Genomic DNA, 22903 nt, shown 5'->3' on the forward strand with positions numbered 1-22903 from the left:
GATATTAAAGTCTCTACAATGCCATGCCTGGCAAAGGCTGCTTTCAGCTTGTGTATCACAGCTGCAGATGTGGTGCTGTGAAGCTTGTCGAGTTCGAAGTATCTGCTGTAGTAGTCCACTGTTACGATGTAGTCCTCGTTGTTCCAGGTGAACAGATCGGTTGCCACAACCTGCCAGGGTCGGTCTGGGATACAGTGAGGTAACATTGGCTCTTTGGTGTTTGAGGGGCGTCTTTCAAGACAGATGGTGCATCTACCAACAATGTCCTCTATTTGTTTGCACATTCCAGGCCAAAACAAAATGTCCCGTGCTCTCTGTTTGCACTTTTCCATGCCCATGTGTCCAGCATGGATCTTTGTCAAAATCTGTTCTCTGAGACTGGTAGGAATAATGATTTTCTGTCCTTTGAAAATGATTCCGTTGATCTGTGATAGTTCATCACGATGGTTCCAGAATTCTGAGACGCTCTGAGGGCATTTTCTCCTCTCCTCAGGCCATCCATCCTGTATGACTTTCCTCAGCTGTGTGAGTTGTGAGTCCTTGTCTGTTTCTGCTTGGATCTCCTTCAGTTTCGTGTCACTAACTGGTAAGTTGCTGTACACAGTGTGCACTTGCATGTCCATGCCCTCACTGAGGCTGCTGTCCTTGTAGGTAAGAAACTTCCTGGAGAGTGTGTCTGCGACAGGGATGTCTTTGCCTGGACGGTGAGTGATTGTGAAGTCGTATTTTTGTAGTTGAAGGATCATTCTCTGTAGCCTTGGCGGGGCTGCAGCTAGTGGTTTCCTCATGATTGACTCAAGGGGCTTGTGGTCGGATTCCACAATGACTTGTCGTCCATATACGTACTGATGGAAACGTTTACATCCAAACAGAATGGCATAGAGCTCCTTTTCGATTTGAGCGTAGTTGATTTCACAGTCTGTGAGAGATTTGGAAGCGTAGCCGATGGGCTTTCCTTCTTGCAGTAGCACTGCACCTAGTCCATACTTCGACGCGTCCACTTGGAGTCTGAGCTCTTTGTTGGGGTCGTAGTAGGCAAGGATTGGTCCTGGTTCTCTCGTGATCAAGTCTTTCACATTCTGGAAAGCAATGTCGTGTTGCTTGTCCCAAAGAAACTCACTGGACTGCTTTAGCAGTTGACGCAGGGGTGCATTAGCATTGGAGAGGCTGGGTGCGAACTTGGCTAAGTAGTTGACCATGCCAAGCACTGTTTCCAGCTCTGCACGGTTCTTTGGTGGCTCCATTTCTTTTATGGCTGAGATCTTCTGTGGATCTGGCTTGATTCCATTCGCTGTGAGAAGATGTCCGAAGTAGCTGACCTCTGTAGCGCTGACTGTGCTCTTCTCGGGGTTGAGCCGGACTCCTCTCTCGCGGGACCTTTGCAGCATCGCGCGGAGGTTTCGGTCGTGCTCCTCTTTGGTTCGACCATAAACAAGGATGTCGTCCACAATTGCCACAACTCCGTCGAGGCCTTCATATACTTCGTCAATCTTTTGCTGAAACTCGTCTTGGGCTGAGATAATCCCAAAAGGCAGGCGACGGAACCTGTAGCGTCCAAACGGTGTGTTGAATGTTGTGAGCTTAGATGACTCTTCTGTGAGCTTGATAGCCCAGTAGCCTGATCTAGTGTCCATGACACTGAAGTAGTGTGCTCCCGCTAGCTTGTGCGTGATACCATCTAGCGTCGGTAAAGGGTAATGGGGCCGTTTGATAGCCTTGTTCAAGTCTCTTGGGTCGAGGCATACTCGGAGCTTGCCTGTGCGTGGTTTCTCCACCACCACTAACGCGTTTACCCAGTCAGTCGGTTCTGTAACCTTGGTGACTATGTCAGATTGCTCCATGCTCTCCAACTCTTTCTTCAGACGGGCACGGAGAGCAAGGGGAATCTTTCTCGGTGGGTAGACCACAGGGGTTGCGTCTGGGTCAAGGTGAATGGTACATTCTCCTGGGAATAATCCTATTCCTGTAAAGACATCAGCAAACTCCTCCAGTACATTTTCTGTCTCTACTGGTGCTGTTACTGATAAAACTAGCTTGATGAGGTCCATGTCTAAACATGCTTTAAGACCTAGCACTGCAGGTGCTCTAGTGTCAACAACGTAAAAGTCCAACATCATGTCACTTTCCTTGTATTTGCATTTGAAAGTGCATGTGCCTTTTACTGGGAGCTGTTCACCACCATAACCATTCAGTCTGCGCATGGTGGGCTGTAGCTCGCACTCAGATGTCAAGCTGCGGTACTTATTCAGAGGAATAATGTTTACTTGTGCACCAGTGTCTAGTTTGAACTTTAGCTTTGTGCCTTGTGTTCCTATCTCAATGTCAGCAAAGGCTTGCTCTGTCTCTGATATGTGACTTTTCTGTGTCACTGAATCAATAAACAGTTCATCATCATTTGACTCTTTGATTGACATTTCATCTTCACTCACTGTGTGTACTGTTTTTCCACGGTAAGCTCTGCACACTTTTGCAAAGTGATTCCATTTACCACATTTAGTACACTGTTTGCCTTTAGCTGGGCAATTTCCTTGTTCGCCATGCACTTTGTATCCACAATATCCACATGTTTTGGGGCGTTTTGAGTCTGTGTCGCTCTGTTTTGGAGTTATGTCTCTCTCCGTTCTGAAACGCTCTCTCTGGGCACCGGAGGTGTGCTTTGATGTCTGCCTGACTGCGTGCACTGCTTGTTCACGTGATGCGCTCGTGCTGCCGCGCGAAATGGTTTTCATCTGAGCCTGTGCTAGCTCGTGAGATCTGGCTATGTCGATAGCTTTGTCCAGCGTTAGCTCAGACCCAACATTCAAAAGTTTCTCTCTCACTCGTGGTGAGTGTATTCCAAATACAATACGGTCCCTGACCATCTCATCCTTGTTTGCATAATCACAGTCTTTCACAAGCAGACGCAGCTCAGTCACAAACTGTTCAAAAGACTCGCTAGCTCCCTGTAAATTGTATTAGTCTTCGGCACAACATATGCTTCAAAACGATCGTAGTATGTTTCCAGTACCTTTGATTCAGCCTCGGTAAGTGTCCATGTGTTGTAAATATCTCTCCCTTTTTCACCGATCCAGAGGAGCAGGTAGCTACATTTTTCCTCTTCTCCTCTTTCCTTCAGGGGACCCGTGAACATTGCTGTTTGTACTTACGCCATGCATCGGGTAAGTTTGTAGACTCCCAGTCCATTCGAGGTGAAGGAACTCCAGAAAAATCCATCTTTTAAGACCATCCCACTTCTGACACCATGTTTTGTTTTGTACACTTTGTACAAAATAATAAAACGCAGAACTACAGGATGTTTCTTAACATAACTCTTTATTAACTAGCTACAACTACATGTTAGCCTATCTCCAACCACGATCAACTGCACATGACCTAACCGTCTGGGTGGTCTTAACCAATCACCGCACAGTATGATACGGCGGTAAAATGCATCCAATTATAATTCAGTATGTATTCACATATGAATATTACAATGGTTACACAAAGAGATTCATGGCCGCAAGTACGATTTGCATATGTGTCATTTTAATTTCGCAAGCTTGTATCATGTGAGACTTAACGGTCACAAACTTGTGACTTGACATTTGAATACATTCAAGATTTGCAAGCATTTATTTTTCCTGAATTATTGTCTGTTTACAAGTATGAATATTCTTGTAAACAAACTTCAATTGCCTAAATACAATTACCTTATTTATTTTGTTTTTCTATACAGGTTTGTCTTATGATTCCCAGGAGCCTGGGGGAGATGGATACAACCATACTCCAAAGCAGGACATTTCCCTGCATCTAGTTTTAGGCCTGCTAACAGCAGGAACATGGAGTGCTCCATCTCAGTGCCAGTAGGTCATGCATATTTATTAAATATATAATACTCCATTCATATGAGGAGTGGATAACCCCTATGCACCATAAACCTGTCTACTCCTGAAGTAACTCCCTGTCAGAGAGACTGATTAGGTTTTGCCGAAGCACTGGGCCAATGGGAGGTCAGGCCTTAGGGTTCAGAGGGAGTGAGGACAACGTTACAGACATGAAGAATAACTTGAACCACAGAGTAAGGGTAACTTCAAACCAAAATGCATAAAAGCTTGTCTAAAGCAGCTGTTTGGTAGGGGATAAAACACTGTTTTACCTGTGTCGTGGAAATTCTACACAGGGACACACAAAGTCCATCTTAAATTAATAATTCTTTATTATCAACTCGCTGGAGATGTTTCAACCAACTCAATGCACCAAGTACACATGTTGATCAGGAGCTCTACCGGGGCAGTCCTGTTAGTTCTCTTATATACACTGCTTACAGACACATTACATAGGCATTATTTAGCTTATTCATAATTAATTTATCATTAATATTTGGTTCATTCATGTTACTGACTAATGCTGGTTCATTCATGTGACAGACCAATACCTCGAGGCTTCTCTCCAAGCTTAGACCTTGAAACTGAGATATCCCTTTCTCAAAACAAGGTTCTGGGCATACTGCCAAATTGCAGATACTGATAGTGAGGATTCATTCAATCAGTCACTTGCATGAACACAGAAATTGGTTATTAGAAAAGCACAAACATAGAACACAGAAATTGGTTATCACTCAATCTGTGATGGTTATCAATACATTAACCTTTTCACATGCGAGTTCCAAATATCTCTAACGGTTTGGCGACGAGTATGAAGCGATGGCCAGCCAACGAGAGCGTACAGGTCGCAGTGGTGGGTAATATATGGGGCTTTGGTGACAAAAATCAATGCAAGTCTCATATCCAGGGTGAATACATTTGTATTAACGTAAATAAGACATCACACAGGTGTGCCAACCAACATATATATCCCAGACAAGACTGAAGAATAGGACAAATAGGCTGCCCAAGTCTGAGCTTTCACTAATGTCTTTTGACCAATCAGATCAGCTCTGAAAAAGATTGATGCGAAAAGATCTTTTGTGATTGGTCAAAAGACCAATGAGTGGAAAAAAATCTGAATTGGGCTGCCTGTCTAAATAAAGCCAGAGACAAGTGAATATAAGTCAATTCTTGTGTTCTTAGCAGTTTTATGAACTTGAGTGGTTATAGACATTACATGTTAAATGGTTACGAAACAGAGATGAGGAGACTCTTGCTGTAACCAAAGGCAGGTACCACTGAAGGCCACAGTATTCATTCAGGCAGCTTGAAGCAGATGTGGGTCGCCATCCAGGCCCTTGTCACATCATGCAGTCGCCTGATAGGGAGATGACAAATACATTATGTAACTTTCATCACCTAAGCGGTGTTAGCATTTACTGCACATGTTGCTGAACAATCCAACCATTTTGTTACTGTCATTGATATAAAATGGGCAATTCACATACAATATCCAGTTAATAAGCATTGACTGTAATACCTCTAGGGTCCTTTGGTGGTCTGGCAGCATGCTGCTTTCTCGTGTTCTTACTCCCTCTACACCTGGAATACAACAACAAAAACATGAATAACAATGAGCCTAGTCAATCAATAACTTGGCTAACTAGACTAATGAAATACTCATGTAAATGTGCACATCAGGCAAATGATACCCAACCAATACAGCCTAGTAGTCTATTTGCAGTGAAATTGGGAGGAGCATTTTTCTTGCAAACTTTTCAGTCAACAATTCTTCAAAAACAGGCAGCAGAATGAAGTAGTTTGACAAGTGTTCAAAAGTCTGTAACAAATCTTTAAAATATAGAGAGCAAATATATCGATTTTGAAGTGATGATGGTGGGAGTTAGCTAGCTTTTCCCCAGCAGAGATCCAGATTCGGTGTTTAATAGTCACATGTACAGGGTTGCAGTTGTGACTGCAGGGTACAGTGAAAATCTTAGGCTCTGAGCTCCGACATGCAGGAATGTGAAATAAAATTATGAAAATGGTAATAAAAAAACAATATAAATATCACTATATACATAATAACAACTGTAGCAGTGGAGACTAAATACATTTCCATTGAGAAGGAAGCAGAGTAAAGACTGACCATAGAGGGAGCATCAGTCAGACTGAATTACCATTGAGGGGATGTGGGGAACAAGTGAAATAAAACAATATAAATAAATAAATAAATAAACATACATACATATTAACAACTGCAACAGTGATGAATGTCATTTGGATGGGGGCAGAGTAAAAGTCCAGAGTAAAATAAGCTTCAAGTTAGCTAAGTAATGGCATTTATATCAATTGTATCAGATGGTTAACTAGCAAATATATCCATTTTCCCTCACATCTAAAGCTGCCTGATAAATATAGTTGATAGTAAAGCTAGGATGAATGTCAGAGGCCAGCTAACTAACGCAATAGTGGCTGTTAATGCAATGGGGCAGCAGGTAGCCTAGTGGTTAGAGCGTTGGACTTGTAACTGAAAGGTTGCAAGAACGAATCCCCGAGCTGACAAGGTAAAAATCTGTCGTTCTGCCCCTGAACAAGGCAGTTAACCCAATGTTCCTAGGCCGTTAATGAAAATAAGAATTTGTTCTTAACTGACTTGCTTAGTTAAAAATGGTCTGGAGTTTGTTTGAAATGTACCATTATATTTCACATGATAATCAAAATACTGTCACAAAAAAGTCTTCCAAATGGACAATGACTGGGTTAACTGCCTTGTTCAGGGGGGTCATCCAAAGTTGTGGCAAAATGGCTTAAGGACAACAAAGTCAAGGTATTGGAATGGCCATCACAAACCCCTGACCTCAATCCTATGGAAAATTTGTGGGCAGAACTGAAAAAGCGTCTGCAAGCAAGGAGGCCTACAAACCTGACTCAGTTACACCAGCTCTGTCAGGAGGAATGTGTCAAAATTCACCCAACTTATTGTGGGAAGCTTGTGGAAGGCTACCCAAAACGTTTGACTCAAGTTAAACAACTTAAAGGCAATGCTACCAAATACTAATTAAGTGTATGTAAACTTCTGACCCAGTGGGAATGTGATGAAAGAAATAAAGCTGAAATAAAATCGCTCTCTACTATTATTCTGACATTTCACATTCTTAAAATAAAGTGGTAATCCTACTAACTGACCTAAGACAGGGAATTTTTACTCTGATTAAATGTCAGGAATTGTGAAAAACTGAGTTTAAATGTATTTGGCTAAGGTGTATGTAAACTTCCGACTTCAACTGTATACAGTTGAATGACTTTGTTGTCCTTAAGCCATTTTGCCACAACTTTGGAAGTATGCTTGGGGTCACTGTCCATTTGGAAGACCCATTTGCGACCAAGCTTTAACTTCCTGACTGATGTCTTGAGATGTTGCTTCAATATATCCACATAATTTTCCTTCCTCGTGATGTCATGTATTTTGTGAAGTGCACCAGTCTCTCCTGCAGCAAAGCACCCCCACAACATGATGCTGCCACCGCCGTACTTCATGGTTGGGATGGTGTTCTTCGGCTTGCAAGCCTCCCCCTTTTTCCTCCAAACATAACGATGGTTATTATGGCCAAACAGTTCTATTTTTGTTTCATCAGACCAGAGGACATTTCTCCAAAAAGTACGATCTTTGTCCCCATGTGCAGTTGCAAACCGTAGTCTGGCTTTCTTATGGCGGTTTTGGAGCAGTGGCTTCTTCCTTGCTGAGCGGCCTTTCAGGTTATGTCGATATAGGACTCGTTTTACTGTGGATATAGATACTTTTGTACCGGTTTCCTCCAGCATCTTCACAAGGTCCTTTGCTGTTGTTCTGGGATTGAGTTGTACATTTCGCACCAAAGTACGTTCATCTCTAGGAGACAGAACACATCTCCTTCCTGAGCGGTATGACCGCTGCGTGGTCCCATGGTGTCTATACTTGCGTACTATTGTTTGAACATATGAATGTGGTACCTTCAGGCAGAGGATTCTCTTGCCCCTCCAGTAAAATCCACCAAGGAATATCCTTTGTTAACAGATTTGAACCTCAATACGAGGTGAAGAAATAAAATCACCTTCCTTTAGACCAGAAAAACAGCAAGCTGCAGTTCATGTCCAAAGTGGTCCAAATCCTGAATACTGACACGAGGGGAAAACAAACTCCCCTCTTAGACAATCACTGGTACAGCTGATTAGCTGTCTTGAGTCAAATATCTAGAAAAGCAAATACAAGTGAGACTATCCTACTACGCTCATCACCAATGGGAACCGTCAACACGGCTGGCTAGCTATCTTCCAGAGTGAACAACAGTAGAAGACGGGAAAGGGGAGACCCCTGTCGGACAAGCAGAGCCATACAAGCTGGCTGCTTAAACGACAACAACCTTCACACGTAAATACATTCTTGATTTCTTATTCCAAACAGGCGGCGGTTCGTGTGCAAACTATATGATTACTGTGAGAATAGCTCTGAAATGTATTGACGATAAGTCTCTCTCTCCCCCCCTCTTAATTTTCTGTGTAACATGTCACCATATTTTAAACAGTCCACTAGGGACCGTTTTCTCATGTATTAAGTGTGTATGTTATCCTGTTTTCTCATTTAGTTAGCTAGTAGATAAATAATTAAACCAATTTGTGTAGTACTGAATCATGATTAAGGCTGGGGATTTTGCAGATCCAAGATGGCTACGACTGTTCAGAATGATGATATGATAAGAGGTAATGATTAATAAGATGATTATTACATCAATAAACAAATATATACCTTATAGCTTGGGTTCTTAAACTTTTTCAGCCTGGGACCCAAATTCGAAATTCTGTGTTTTCCTGGGACCCAAGCTTAGGAAAATATGCAACTATACAAACATTTTCCCTTATGCCTAACACAAATGCAATATAGACAATAACAATGACATTAAATATCCATATAAATATCTATTAATGTTTATTTTCCCCCATTAATAACACGCTTACATATCTGTCTAGGTTGGAACTGTTGCTGTTAAAATACAATTTTCATTCTGAACTGGATTACACTAATTGATCACATCACACAGGTGAATAACAAAACACATACACAGGCTTTTTGATAGTGCAATGTTAAGTAACAGTACAGATGAAAAATGATCAAGCCTACTGTACATCTTACTGTAGAAATGATTGTTGAAAGAAAGTCTAGGTTGGAACTGTTTCTGTGAACTGTTTCTGTGAAAATACAATACAATTTTTTTTATTCTGAACTGGAATAAACTGATTGATCACATCACACAGATGTATACCAGAAAACACACACAGTCATAATGAGAGGTGTGTGGCTGGTTGAAGTTTTCAACAAGCATGTCTATTCTGGGCTCAGTTTCTGACAGTGCAAAACGGAGGTCATAATCAGCATTGAGACTGTTTCTGTACTTGTTTTTTAAGTATGTCAGAGTTGAGAACCCTGACTCGAATAGGTATGTGGTGCCACACTGGACCAGAACATCTACTGCTTTCTCAGTCAGGCAGAAGACCGCTTCCTGCTGTAGATGAGCAACCCAGAACAGTGTGAGTGTGGTTTGCCTAAAAAAGCATCTTGCTTCAATCAGTTTATTCCAATTAAGAATCAAAATGATAATTTTATTTTAACAGCGACAGTTCCAACCTAGACTAGTTTTCTACAATAATTTCTACAGTAAGATGTACATTAGGCCTGATCATTTTTCATCTTCATCTGTACTGTTACTATGGTTGCAGTAGCTAGCATGCTTTGGCTATTGTTAGCTATTAGCTGTGTACAAGGCCAGGGGATTGTTTGACAGAGAAACTCATCTACTACTATGAGAGCTAGTTAGTACTCCCTTATTTCTGCTCATCATCACCTGTTATAAAATGACCACAATGCCTTCCTAGCTGGCTGACTTTTCCACTGTTGAAGCACTGTTTCCTGAAGCATTCTGCCCTTTTCTGAAAGAACTCCCTGGGTTTGGTCAGGACGTGTCGTTTTATTAATTTGTTCGTTTTGAGAGACTTATTCCTCAGCACTTCCCTCTATAAAACACATTGAGGGTGCTTCTCGTTATAAGTTTGTATGAAAGGGAGAGAAACTCATCGCTGTATATGCGTTTCATGACAATCGAGTTCAGTCAGAACTTGTGGCTAGCATGAGTCCATTTGATGACAGCGGTGAGTGATGGCGAGTGGGAATGACAAGTCAGTGGCAGACAGCGCATCATCTGCTGCTGAACGACAGCTCTGCATCGTGTGTGGGGCCGTGATCATCAAGAAAACAGCAAAAAAAATAGATCTGGTAAACCGCAAAGCGCAAGGGCATCTCCCTCTCCCACTAGCGCAGCTGCCAAACTGGGCAGAGACGCTGCTAAGCAGAGAGCGCACTGAATAGAGAGCGCAGATGCACTTGGCCAAATCAATTCCAGTAATTATACATTTACTCTGACACCAATACTTTAAGAAAGGCTGCCTAATAGTTTAATTCGGGAGATAAGTATCTCTTTAAAACAACCTTTCCTGTGGTGCCCCAAATCTTAATGAGTTAATTGTTACATGATTCATTTAAAAATCGGGTAACAATTATAGTTAGTTAGAGTTGTCAGATTAATGAAAGTAAAGACGGGATGAGACCAGACAGACAGTGTTTCTGCCACTGTGTCTTATGACCGAAAAGAGCTTCTACATATCAGGACAGCGACTACTCAACCCGTACTGGAGGACTACTTTTTCTTCAACGAGTTGGATGGGAAGGATTTACTTCAGATGCCCGACAAGGCCCTCATCCCCGTCATTCTCAGGAGAAAGAGACGGAGGTATCAGGGATGAAGGTCCAAGTGCCTTGTATGGATCTGTCGCCGAGAGTGTAAACTACCTTTACCATAGTCCTATTAGCCAACGCACTATCAATCGATAATAAAATAGACGAACTACAATCCTACCAACGGGACATTAAAAAACATAATATCTTATGTCTCACCGAGTCATGGCTGAACAAAGATATGAATAACATACAGCTTGCGGGTTTTAAGCTTTTTCGGCAGGATAGAACAGCGGCCTCTGATAAGACAAGGGGTGAGGGTGTATGTATATTTGTAAACAGCTGGTGCACGAAATCTAAGGAAGTCTCGAGGTTTTGCTCGCCTGAGGTAGAGTATCTCATAATAAGCTGTAGGCCACACTATTTACCAAGAGAGTTCATCTGTATTTTTCGTAGCTGTCTATATACCACCACAAACCGATGCTGGCACTAAGACCGCACTCAATGAGCTGTATACGGCCATAAGCAAACAGGAAAATGCTCATCCAGAGGCGGCACTCCTAGTGGCCGGGGACTTTAATGCAGGGAAACTCAAATCCGTTTTACCAGCATGTTAAATGTGCAACCAGAGGGGAAAAAAAAAAAAAACTCTAGACCACCTTTACTCCACACAGAGACGCGTACAAAGCTCTCCCTCGCCCTCCATTCAGCAAATCTGACCAGAATGTCCTCATGATTCCTGCTTACAAGAAAAAACTAAAGCAGGAAGCACCAGTGACTCGGTTAATAAGAAAGTGGTCAGATGAAGCAGATGCTAAGCTACAGGACTGTTTTGCTAGCACAGACTGGAATATGTTCCTGGATTCCTCCGATGGCATTGAGGAGTACACCACATCAGTCACTGGCTTCATCAATAAATGCATCGATGACGTCGTCCCCACAGTGACCATATGTACATGCGTCAACCAGAAGCCATGGATTACAGGCAACATCCGCACTGAGCTAAAGGATAGAGCTGCCGCTTTCAAGGAGTGGGACTCTAACCCAGATGCTTAGCAGGATTTCTTATATGCCCTCTGACGAACCATCAAACAGGCTACACCGGCTCCGACGCTCGTCGGATGTGGCAAACTATTACAGACTACAAAAGGGAAGCACAGCCGAGAACTGCCCAGGGACACAAGCCTACCAGATGAGCTAAATTACTTCTATGCTCGCTTCGAGGCCAGCAACACTGAAGCATGCATAAGAGCATCAGCTGTGCGATCACGCTCTACGTAGGTGGTGTGACCAAGACATTTAAACAAGTCAAAATTCACAAGGCCGCATGGCCAGACAGGTTACCATGACGTGTACTCAGAGTATGTGTGGACTAACTGGCAAGTGTCTTCTCTGACATTTTCAACCTCTCCCTGACAGAGTCTGTAATACCTACATATTTCAAGCACAACACAATAGTCCCTGTGCCCAAGAAAGCGAAAGTAACCTTCCTAAGTGACTACCGCCCCCGTAGCACTCACATCAGTAGCCATGAAGTGCTTTGAAAGGTAGGTCATGGCTCACATCAACACCATCATCCCGGAAACCCTAGACCCACTCCAATTTGCATACCACCCCAACAGATCCATAGATGACGCAAACACATTCCACACTGCCCTTTCCCACCTGGACAAAAGGAACACCTATGTGAGAATGCTGTTCATTGAACGCTGACTACAGCTCAGCGTTCAACACCATAGTGCCCACAAATGTCCTCACTAAGCTAAGGACCCTAGGACTAAACACCTCCCTCTGCAACTGGATCCTGGACTTCCTGACGGGCCGCCCCCCAAGTGGTAAGGGTAGGCAACAACATATCTGCCACGCTGATCCTCAACACAGGGGCCCCTCAGGGGCGCATGCTTAGTCCCGTCCTGTACTTCCTGTTCACCCATAACTGCGTGGCCAAGCACGACTCCAACACCATCATTAAGTTTGCTGACGACACAACAATGGTAGGCCTGATCACCGACAATGATGAGACAGCCTTTAGGGAGGAAGTCAGAGACCTGGCAGTATGGTGCTAGGACAACAACCTCTCCCTCAACGGGAGCAAAGACAAAAGGACATGATCGTGGACTACAGGAAAAGGAGGGCCGAAAATGCCCCCATTCACATCAACGGGGCTGTAGTGGAGCGGGTCGAGAGTTTCAAGTTCCTTGATGTCCACATCACCAACAAACTATCCATGGTCCAAACATACCAAGAAAGTTGTGAAGAGGGCACGACAACAGGTCCCCAGATTCTCAAATAGTTCTACAGCTGCACTATCGAGAACATCCTGACCGGTTGCATCACCACCTGGTATGGCAACTGCTCGACATCTGGCGCTACAGAGGGTAGTGCGTTCGTGCCCAGTACATCACTAGGGCCAAGCTTCCTGCCATCAAGGATCTGTATAATAGGTGGTGTCAGACAAAGGGCCAAAAAATTGTCAAAGACTCCAGTCACCCAAGTCATAGACTGTTCTCTCTGCTACCGCACGGCAAGAGGTAGCAGAGAGCCAAGTCTAGGTCCAAAGGGCTTCTTAACAGCTTCTACCCCAAGCCATAAAACCGCTGAACAACTAATCAAAATGGCCACCCGGACTATTTGCAAAGACATCCCCCCTCTGTTTTTACGCTGCTGCTACTCGCTGTTTATTACCTACGCATAGTCACTTTACCCCTACCTACATTAACAAATTACCTCGACTAACCTGTCCCACCGCACAGTGCAAAATACAATTTTATTTTATTTGAAATAGCTGTGCAGCGACGCTACCCATCCAACCTCAGAGCTCGAGAGGACCTGCAGAGGAGAATGGAAGAAACTCCCCAAATACAGGTGTGCTAAGCTTGTAGTGTCATACCCAAGAAGACTCAAAGCTGTAATCGCTGCCAAAGGTGCTTCAACAAAGTATTGAGTAAAGGGTCTGAATACTTATGTAAATGTGATGTCAGTTTATTTTTAATATATTTGCAACAAAAACAATGTAACCTGTTTTTGCTTTGTCATTATGCGGTATTGTGTGTAGGTTAATCAATTTTAGAATGAGGCTGTTACGTAACAAAATTTAGAAAAAGTTAAGGGGTCTGAATACTTTCCCAATGCACTGTATTTATAAATAAATATTACGTTAATATATCATTAAATACATTATAACAGGTGGCAGTTAAAAGTGTTGCATAAAGATTAGCATATTATTGCTTTGAAATGTATAGGAATGAAGGATTTAGGTAATGTCAGTCTGGTGTAGAAGGATTGTTCAACAACCATCACCAGCTGGGTGTTCTGTGTGCAAGGAGTTTTGAATATTACTTTTATTTCCTGTGCTTAGTGAGTTTTATGTTCCTGTGTTTACAGTAGTAATACAAAGACATGGGCAAAGGCCAATGGCACCAGCACTTTAGTCAGTGTAAACAGATCTCACATGGACAACATTTTCATTCAAGTGAAAGACTCTTTAGATAGCGAGACAAAAGCAGGGATTGGTTTGAAGAACGGGACTCAGGGTAAGAGTGGAGCGAGCTGGACAGGAGGGCCTGTGTGTGTCAACTTGGACCGCAATGGAACATGGGAAGAGAAAGAGGTACTGTAACAAACTGAGATAATTCCATATGTACTGTATGTGTTTGTAATTTGGTGAAACATTTAAGTGAGTATTCCTGAGGGGGGGGGGGGGGGGACCAAAATAATGGAAAAGTTTCCGTCGAATGCTGTGTATAGACATTTTAACCTTACATTTTTCTAAATCCATACCTCCACAACCTTTCAATGGTTGAAGAACTGTACAGATTCTTTGAAGCACTGTCACAAGCTTTGGGGTGATTGGGACCCTTAACTTATTCAAGTGTAATTTATTATAATAAAGCGAAATGAATGGAATATATATTTTTTCAACATAGAAATGCTACCAAAAATAATTTACTGGAACTTGTTACAAAAAGTGCTCTTCACGGACGAATCGCGGTTGTGTCTCACCAGGGGTAATGGTCGGATTCACGTTTATCATCAACGGAATGAGCGTTACACAGAGGCTTGTACTCTGGAGTGGGATCGATTTGGAGGGTCCGTCATGGTCTGGGGCGGTGTATCACAGCATCATCGGACTGAGCTTGTCGTCATTGCAGGCAATCTCAACGCTGTGCGATACAGGGAAGACATCCTCCTCCCTCATGTGGTATCCTTCCTGCAGGCTCATCCTGACATGACCCTCCAGCATGACAATGCCACCAGCCATACTGCAGGCTCATCCTGACATGACCCTCCAGCATGACAATGCCACCAGCCATACTGCTTGTTCTGTGCGTGATTTCCTGCAAAACAGGTATGTCAGTGTTCTGCCATGGCTAGCGAAGAGCCTGGATCTCAATCCCATTGAGCACATCTGGGACCTGTTGGATCGAAGGGTGAGGGCTAGGGCCATTCCCTGCAGAAATGTCCGGGAACTTGCAGGTGCCTTGGTGGAAGAGTGGGGTATCATCTCACACCACAAACTGGCAAATCTGGTGCAGTCCGTGAGGAGGAGATGCACTGAAGTACTTAATGCAGCTGGTGGCCACACTGACTTACTTTTGACCCCCCCCCCCTTTGTTCAGGGACACATTCAATTTCTGTTAGTCACATGTCTGTGGAACTTGTTCAGTTTATGTCTCAGTTGTTGAATCTTATGGTTATACAAATATTTACACATTACATTTTCTGAAAATAAACGCAGTAGGCAGTGAGAGGACGTTTCTTTTTTTTGCTGAACTTATGAATTCGGAGGGCAGAAATTATTAAATATTAAAGCATTAGACCTCTCACTAAAGGCTTCAGTCATACCAAAGTAATACTTAAATCCAAACTGGTTCTCTAGCAGATTAGTAAGAATGTCTCAACCCGTGTTCAAGAACGGCCTTTTCCCCTTTATTCAGATACTTTCTGTTACTTAAAAATGAAATTATCTCCAAAATATTTTTTAAAACAAGCCATAGAAAGTTGGTTGCAATTTCAGTTTAATCCACCAGAATAGACAGAACAAATATTACAACAACAAATATTATGGTTAAACTCAAATATAATTGATAAAAAAAAAAAAAAACATTTATGGTATAATCTTTATAAATGATATCATAAATAGGACTGGTGGAGTTGCCACACATGCAGCTAACAAAGATATGGAAATGTCTGCTCTACTCAAAATTAAAACAAACCAATTGCAGCCTTATTGCAAAAATGGAAGAGGCAAGTGAAAGAGGGAGAAAGTAAGGAACTTGTCTGTCAGCCCTGCATTAAAGATCAAAATTGGTTAAAGAAAAAAAGTATACCAGTTTAATTTAAGGACCCAAAAATTGACAGCTGTGCCATATAGACTGCAAAATAGTTGGGAAAAGATTTGATGTACCCATTCCATGGTTTATGAACTGATACACAAAACGATGCTGGATTCAAAACTGAGTTTTTCAATTTTAATTATTACACAAAATTCTTGCAACGGGGGATACAACCCTCCCAGCACTGCAGATTTTGCTGCTTAGAGACAAAATCATTACATAATTTGTTTTGGTACTGTCCATATGTAGCTTGTTTTTGGACGCAGGTTGAGGAATGGCTGAAGAATTGCAATATTTACCTGGAACTAACTCTGCAAATAGCACTGCTGGATGATTTAAAAAGTCAGTCTATCAATCAATAACATAATACTGTTAGCAAAAAATTGTATCTTTAATTTACAATCTGTAGAAACTATGAGAATAGAAAGGTTCAGAACTTTTGTGAAACAGAGCACAGTTCAAAAATATATGGCAAATAAAAATCAAAACTGTTCACAGATACAGTAGATGGGCGGGGTTGAGTTTTGCTGAAGGGTGGGACTAAAAATAACAAGGTAAGTAATGTAAAATAGACTGTGTCCCTAAAATGTACAGTTCCATCGGAAAGTATTCAGACCCCTTGACTTTTTCCACATTTTGTTACGTTACAGCCTTATTCAAAAATGTATTAGATCATTTTCCCCCCTCATCAATCTACACACAATACCCCATAATGACAAATACATTTTTGCAAATATCTAAAAAATAAACAGAAATACCTTATTTCCATAAGTATTCAGATCCTTTGCTATGGAACTCGAAATTCAGCCTTGAGATGTTACTGCAACTTGATTGGAGTCCACCTGTGGTCAATTCCATTGATTGGACATCATTTGGAAAGGTACACACCTGTTGATATCAGGTCCGGCAATTGACAGTGCATGTCGGAGCAAAAACCTAGTCACTCTGACAGAGCTCTAGAGTTCCTCTGTGGAGATGGCAGAACCTTCCAGAAGGACAACCGTCTCTGCAGCACTCCACCAATCAGGCCTTTATGGTAGAGTGGCCAGACGGAAGCCACTACTCAGTAAAAGGCACATGACAGCCGCCTTGGAGTTTGCCAAAAGGCACCTAAAAGATTCTCAGACCATGAGAGACAAGATTCTCTGGTCTGATGAAACCAAGACTGGCCTGAATGCAAAGCGTCACTTCTGGAGGAAACCTGGCACCATCCCTACGGTGAAACATGGTGGTGGCAGCATCATGCTGTGGGGATGTTTTTCAGAGGCAGGGAAAGGGAGACTCGTCAGGATTGAGGGAAAGATGAACGGTGCAAAGTACAGAGAGATCCTGGGGTGAAGGTTCACCTTCTGACAGGACAACAACCTTAAGCACACAACCAAGACAATGCAGGAATGGATCCGGGACAAGTCTCTGAATGTCCTTGAGTGGCCCAGCAAGAGCCAGGACTTGAACCCGATCGAACATCGAGAGCGACCTGAAAATAGCCATGCAGCAACGCTCCCCATCCAACCTGACAGAGCCTGAGAGGATCTGCAGAGAAGAACGGGAGAAACTCCCCAAATACAGGTGTGCCAAGATTATAGCGTCATACCGAAGAAGACGAGGCTGTAATCGCTGCCAAAGGTGCTTCAAAGTACTGAGTAAAGGGTCTGAATCAGGGGCGGAAATCCCGGGGGGGACACGACCCCCCCATCCTGGGAAAAATATGATTTATCCCCCCCAATATATCACTGAAACATAACTATGTAATTTAAATAATATTAATAATACGCAATGAAAGCAATTGCGCTGATTATAGACACTTAATAGCACGTTTTTAAGTTTCAAAAGATTGCAACCCCCCCACCCTTTGCCTCACAATGGTTTGATCCACTGCCAGTTCTTTAGTTGGCAAGGTAACAGAGGGGTCGTATCTACTGTCTGAAAGGCACTCAATGAACGTAACTGACGTGAGATTAATCTAGTCAATCGCGCACACACACTAGCTGAATATGCAGAGATAGCGCGCAAATATTAACTATTAAGCTAGCTAGTACCTATTCCATTTATGTGGCGTCGTCAAAGATGGAATCTTTGCTATCGTCAATTTATTCCAAGATCATTTATGCAGATGATGTAAGTTAGTGCTTCAAAGTCCCTGTGATAAGGTTAGCGATAAACTGAAGTCCAAACTGAACAGAACTACACTCTCTTCTACCATTGTCTTAAATATATTTAATGGTCTCGTTGCAAAAGCTAAATTGTCGCAAGGGAACTTTTATTTATTTATTTTATTTCACCTTTATTTAACCCAGGTAGCAAAGATTATAGCAAACACCACTGAAACTGAATTGGTGCTCGCTAGCTTTGCAAATTCAGCTATTGTTGGAAGCCAGCCAATATGAAACAAACTATTAAAATTACAAAAGGTTGCAGCATATGTTGTGTAAATGGTGAACTCATACAGCTGTCAACTCTTGTCATTTTAATCCGTTTCACATTTGCTAGCTACCTTTTAGATCGAAGCCCAAATAGAATGATTGAAGATGATAGAAGCCCATCTCCTACTGTAAATAACCTACACACTGTGTGTGTGTGTGTGTAGCCAGCCAGCCAGCCAGGTAGAAAAATGGCAGAAAAATAAAAGACGGACATCAGAGTATTTTTCAATACACCAAAACGCATAGTAAGAACCCTAGTAGCCTAATATCTCAAAGACTAGTTGATAAAATGTTCATAAGAAAGAAATGAAATTCTAATGGAAATGTTTCACAATGATGTCATTAGGCAGAGCAGGCAACAGATGGCACACAGACAGCAGAGTTGGGGACAGATATGCAGGGACAGACTGGCAGAGACAGGGAGTCTCAGGTAAGTTTGTTGAGTCTTTGTTTGGCAACATTATGAAAGGTTCTCAATTTTTTTGACTTGTAAAATAGGAACATAATTGGAAAATGCCATGGATACCCCCACTCAACTTAAACTGGTGACTGAACTAAGATTTGTTAAAGGCAATGGTATTGCTGTTGTGATTAGTTGTGTAGTTTTGGGTACCGGTAGTTAGGACTACGGCAAACACCTTATTTCTTTGGTTCCTCAATATACATTTACCATATTACAATGTAAGCTGTGTTACAGCACTACTTTTGGTGTCCCCCTCAGGAATTGCTCGAGAAAATTTCATGTAATTGTCCCCTCCAAAGTTGATATCAGATTTTCGCCCCTGGTCTGAATACTTTTGTAAATGTGATATTTCAATAACTTTGCAAAAATCCTGTTTTTGCTTTGTCATTATGGGGTAGTGTGTAGATTGATGAGGGGGTGGAAAAAATATTTAATCAAATTTAGAATAAGGCTGTAACCTAACAAAATGTGGAAAAAGGAGTTTGAATACTTTGAGAACTTTTGTGAAACAGCACAGTTGAAAAATATATGGCAAATAGAAATCAAAACTGGATGGTCTTCAGGGTTGATGGGAGGGGTTGAGGGTAGCTGAAGGATGGGACTAAAAACAAAAAAAAGATAACCAATGTAAAATATACTGTGTCCGTAAAATGTATATAGTATGTATAAGCTGGAAGTAGAAGCCTAAGCGTTGTTGTCCATTAGTTTACTCCTATTATGGTAGGGGTGGTAGGGTTAGGGGAAAATAATTCCCCTTCATTGCGGTTCATTTTCAAATAACTTGTTTCATGTCTATGAATGCATTTGAAGCACTGCCGATATTAATAAGTATCTTCAGTAATGATGAATGCTGTTCTCTCCCCATTATAATTTTGCTTTAATGCATAACACAATACATTTTAGAAGACCCACTTTGGGATTCTACTATAAGATTCTGGCAACATTATCATATTAAGGCAACATATATTACTTCTATGAATGTGACAGAGATAATAAGAGCTGTTAAATTGATATTTGCAGTATTCTCTTTTATAACCTTATCTTACATCTATCTGTCGTCTTACATCGTAAACTGTGTTTATCATGGACCAATTTCTTTGCTCCAAAAGCTCAATTTGAATCTAGTGCTCACACACACAGCATGAAACACGAGTTGGCAAACTGTTCAGGGAAGTACAGAATACAGTACATGATCTACAGACCAGGGGATATGCCAAAACATGACAAGAGGCTTAAGAAAATGTAAAGATCTGAAACGATTTTACAACAGTATGTTTCCACATACTGTAGTTCAATGGCTGCTTTTAAACAGGCAGCCCAGTTCTGATATTTTACCACTAATTGGAAATATATCAGTACAATATCCAAACGTACATACAGAATATCATATTTGTACTCAGACACACATCACACTCACACCTCCCTTTATCACTATTTATATTGGAATTCAATGTCTTGATCAGAAAAACACATCTGAAAATGTTAAAACCACAAATCTTAGCTTCAAACATGAATTGAAAGCATTCTATTGAAGTTACACTTTCAGGAAAGGCAGAATAATAAACTTCGTAAGATATGTAGTCTTACAGTAACAGAAGAATATATGCAAAATAAAATACAAAATCAAGTGGACCTAAAGACCATAACATACGGCAATTAAACTTCTTGCCACAATGAGTTGCCATGCATCCAGATTGCATCCAGGTGAGCTGAGAGAAACAACTACAACTGCTGTGGACAGAAGTGTGCTAGATAGATGAGACTGATCAAATATGCTATAGAAACCAGAGGTAAATTGTCACTTTGTTTCACATACAAGGGGAGTGCCAGGTACTGAGTTGAGGCACAATCACATTTAATAAATGTTCAACTGATAGCGCAACAAGGGGGATTTCCATTACATTTAAATGACAGATCCCTGGCTCCATGGCTCAAAAAAAATATATAATAATAATTTTAAAAAAAAAGGGATTCAAAATGTGCATGTCATATTCTGACACAAGTCAATCCTTTACAGGTCCATTCCCTCACAAACTATTGTCTCATCATAGACTTCTCTCATGCCAAAAGTTGGCAAGATCCATTCTGAAAGTGAAACCATTCTGTTATGGGCTGTGATGCATGGGAGCTAGATTTACACGGCGTTAAAATGGTCCTCCTCTAAACCTAGATATTTACTCTTTGTTCTAGTTTTTTGCCCTATGGAAATAGCACAGTTGCAAATGCTTAGTAAGTCTGTCCCAATATTTGTATGGCTTGGAGATGCATACCCCACCCAAACCTTTTTCCTTCCCCACATCACAACATAAAAGATGTGAGTGGGGGATTTCCTCCTCCCTCAGCTATGGGAGCCCCAGACAGGAAGCGTACACCAACATACCACCAATCATTACAGACTACCATAGCTTCAGTAAAGGACGGGACACCTGTGATTGGGCCATACTAATAAATGTACATTAGGCACCAAATCGAGGAAAACAGACAAACAGGGAGGGACTACCTGAACTTATCCAATAAAGAAAAGCAAATTTCCATTTTCCGTTGCGAAAGGTTTTTGCTACGTTTTGCCCTAATGAATAAAATCATGATGTATTTAAAAAGTCCACCTTAGGATAAAGTGGCACAAACCTGTCATTCTTGGTGCCATACAACAGCAGTAGTTCGGATTTCTCCAAGTCTCCCTTCACCTATCAAAATAAAGTTGTGCTGCAAAGTCCAATAAGTCCTCCTTCCTTCTTGAAAGAATCTTCAACATCCTCCCCCTTACCACAGATGAAATACCCTAACCACAGATGACATTCCTCAATCCTCATCCTAACCATAACTATTAAATGGATAAAAATATTTGGTATTATATATATATTTTTTAAAGCATCTCAGAGGAGGAGTGCTGATCTAGGATCAGGTCCCCCGTCTATATAATCTAGTCCATTATGAACTAAAAGGCAAAATGTATCCTAGTTCAGCATTCCGAGAGGCTTTGAGAATAGGGGCCCTGACCATGGACCAGTGGTTAGAAGCAGACTCTACCAAGTACCCACCCCCCCAGCCTTACTCTACTACAGTCCACCGTAGAGGTGGATCTTGGCAAAGGAGATGGTCTCATAGTAGTCCTTGTGGCCTTTCTCGTAGATGACGAAAATGAACTTCCTGTCCTCTGCGCCGCCGCTCGTAAGTGATGTCATACTGGAGTAGCCGCTTGGCCCCGCCCAGATCTGGACGGCCTTCTTCTCCCACGACGTGCCATTGGTCAGAGACCAGCGCAGGGTTAGGTTGACCCCTGGAAGAAAGGAAGGAGACAGACAGAGAGGGAGGGAAAGAAAGCGAGAGGGACAGAAAGGTTGAGGGTGGAAGTAAAAAATAATAACTCACCACTATTCCCCTGTCCTACCCACTCTGTCCACCAGAGGGCCCCATCCCCATCCCATTGTCCTTACTGTGAGTACTGTGAGCTGGGTTGGTGAAGTACATCACGCCTTCCTTCTGCAGCGCCCCTGCCGCTACCACAGGGTCTATCAGGGTGGAGTCAAACAACAGCTGCTCCATGGGTAGCGTCTCACCCCCGTCCAGGCTGCGCATCACCATGCGGCAGCGGCAGTGGTAGTTGTTCTGGTTGCGCACGTTGATGACGATGCTACCATCCTCCATCTCTACAGGCTACGGAGGAGAGGGGGGGGAGAGAGGAGTTTGATTGAGGAACTGAGGTGAGCCCGATCATGGGCTTTAAGTGATAAAAGCTAATACGGTGTTTCTCAAGCACTTATCATCAAGGGATACTGATGGTTGTTACTCAGATTAATTCATTTAAGTTGTCCTACAAGGACTAGCTACTATAGCTTTCCAGTCCCTGATACAAAAAAAGTTGAGGAACTGCATTGTAATCAGTATACAGCACTACTGCATAAAACCAGAACAAAAGCAAAGGTATCACAAGGTAAGCCGTCATTTTAAATAATAATTTTTATTTATTTATTTACACCTTTATTTAACCAGGTAAGCCAGTTGAGAACAAGTTCTCATTTACAACTGCCACCTGGCCAAGATAAAGCAAAGCATTTTGACAAACAGAG

At 42.1% G+C, this 22903-nt stretch overlaps 1 protein-coding gene across 2 annotated transcripts in view; it reads right to left on the bottom strand.

Annotated features, from left to right (window-relative positions):
• Nucleotides 1-4177: 4177 nt before the first annotated feature.
• LOC106570060 (sialidase-1) overlaps nucleotides 4178-22903 on the bottom strand; it is a 30495-nt gene continuing 11769 nt past the window's right edge. The window contains exons 5-8 of one of the 2 annotated variants that reach the window (XR_001320609.3): nucleotides 22271-22490; nucleotides 21889-22113; nucleotides 5386-5447; nucleotides 4178-5223 (exon numbers count right to left, since the gene is read on the bottom strand). Coding sequence is in view for 1 of the 2 variants with exons in the window: in XM_014142008.3 (XP_013997483.1) it covers nucleotides 21893-22113; nucleotides 22271-22490 (441 nt within the window). In the remaining variant the exon portion in view is untranslated. Of the gene's footprint in view, nucleotides 5224-5385; nucleotides 5448-15612; nucleotides 22114-22270; nucleotides 22491-22903 lie in introns of those variants that run through there. The other variant, XM_014142008.3, reaches the window with a different exon arrangement.

The sequence above is a fragment of the Salmo salar genome, chromosome 14 (assembly GCF_965601325.2).
Source record: "Salmo salar chromosome 14, fSalSal1, whole genome shotgun sequence".
NCBI classification, from domain to species: domain Eukaryota; kingdom Metazoa; phylum Chordata; class Actinopteri; order Salmoniformes; family Salmonidae; genus Salmo; species Salmo salar.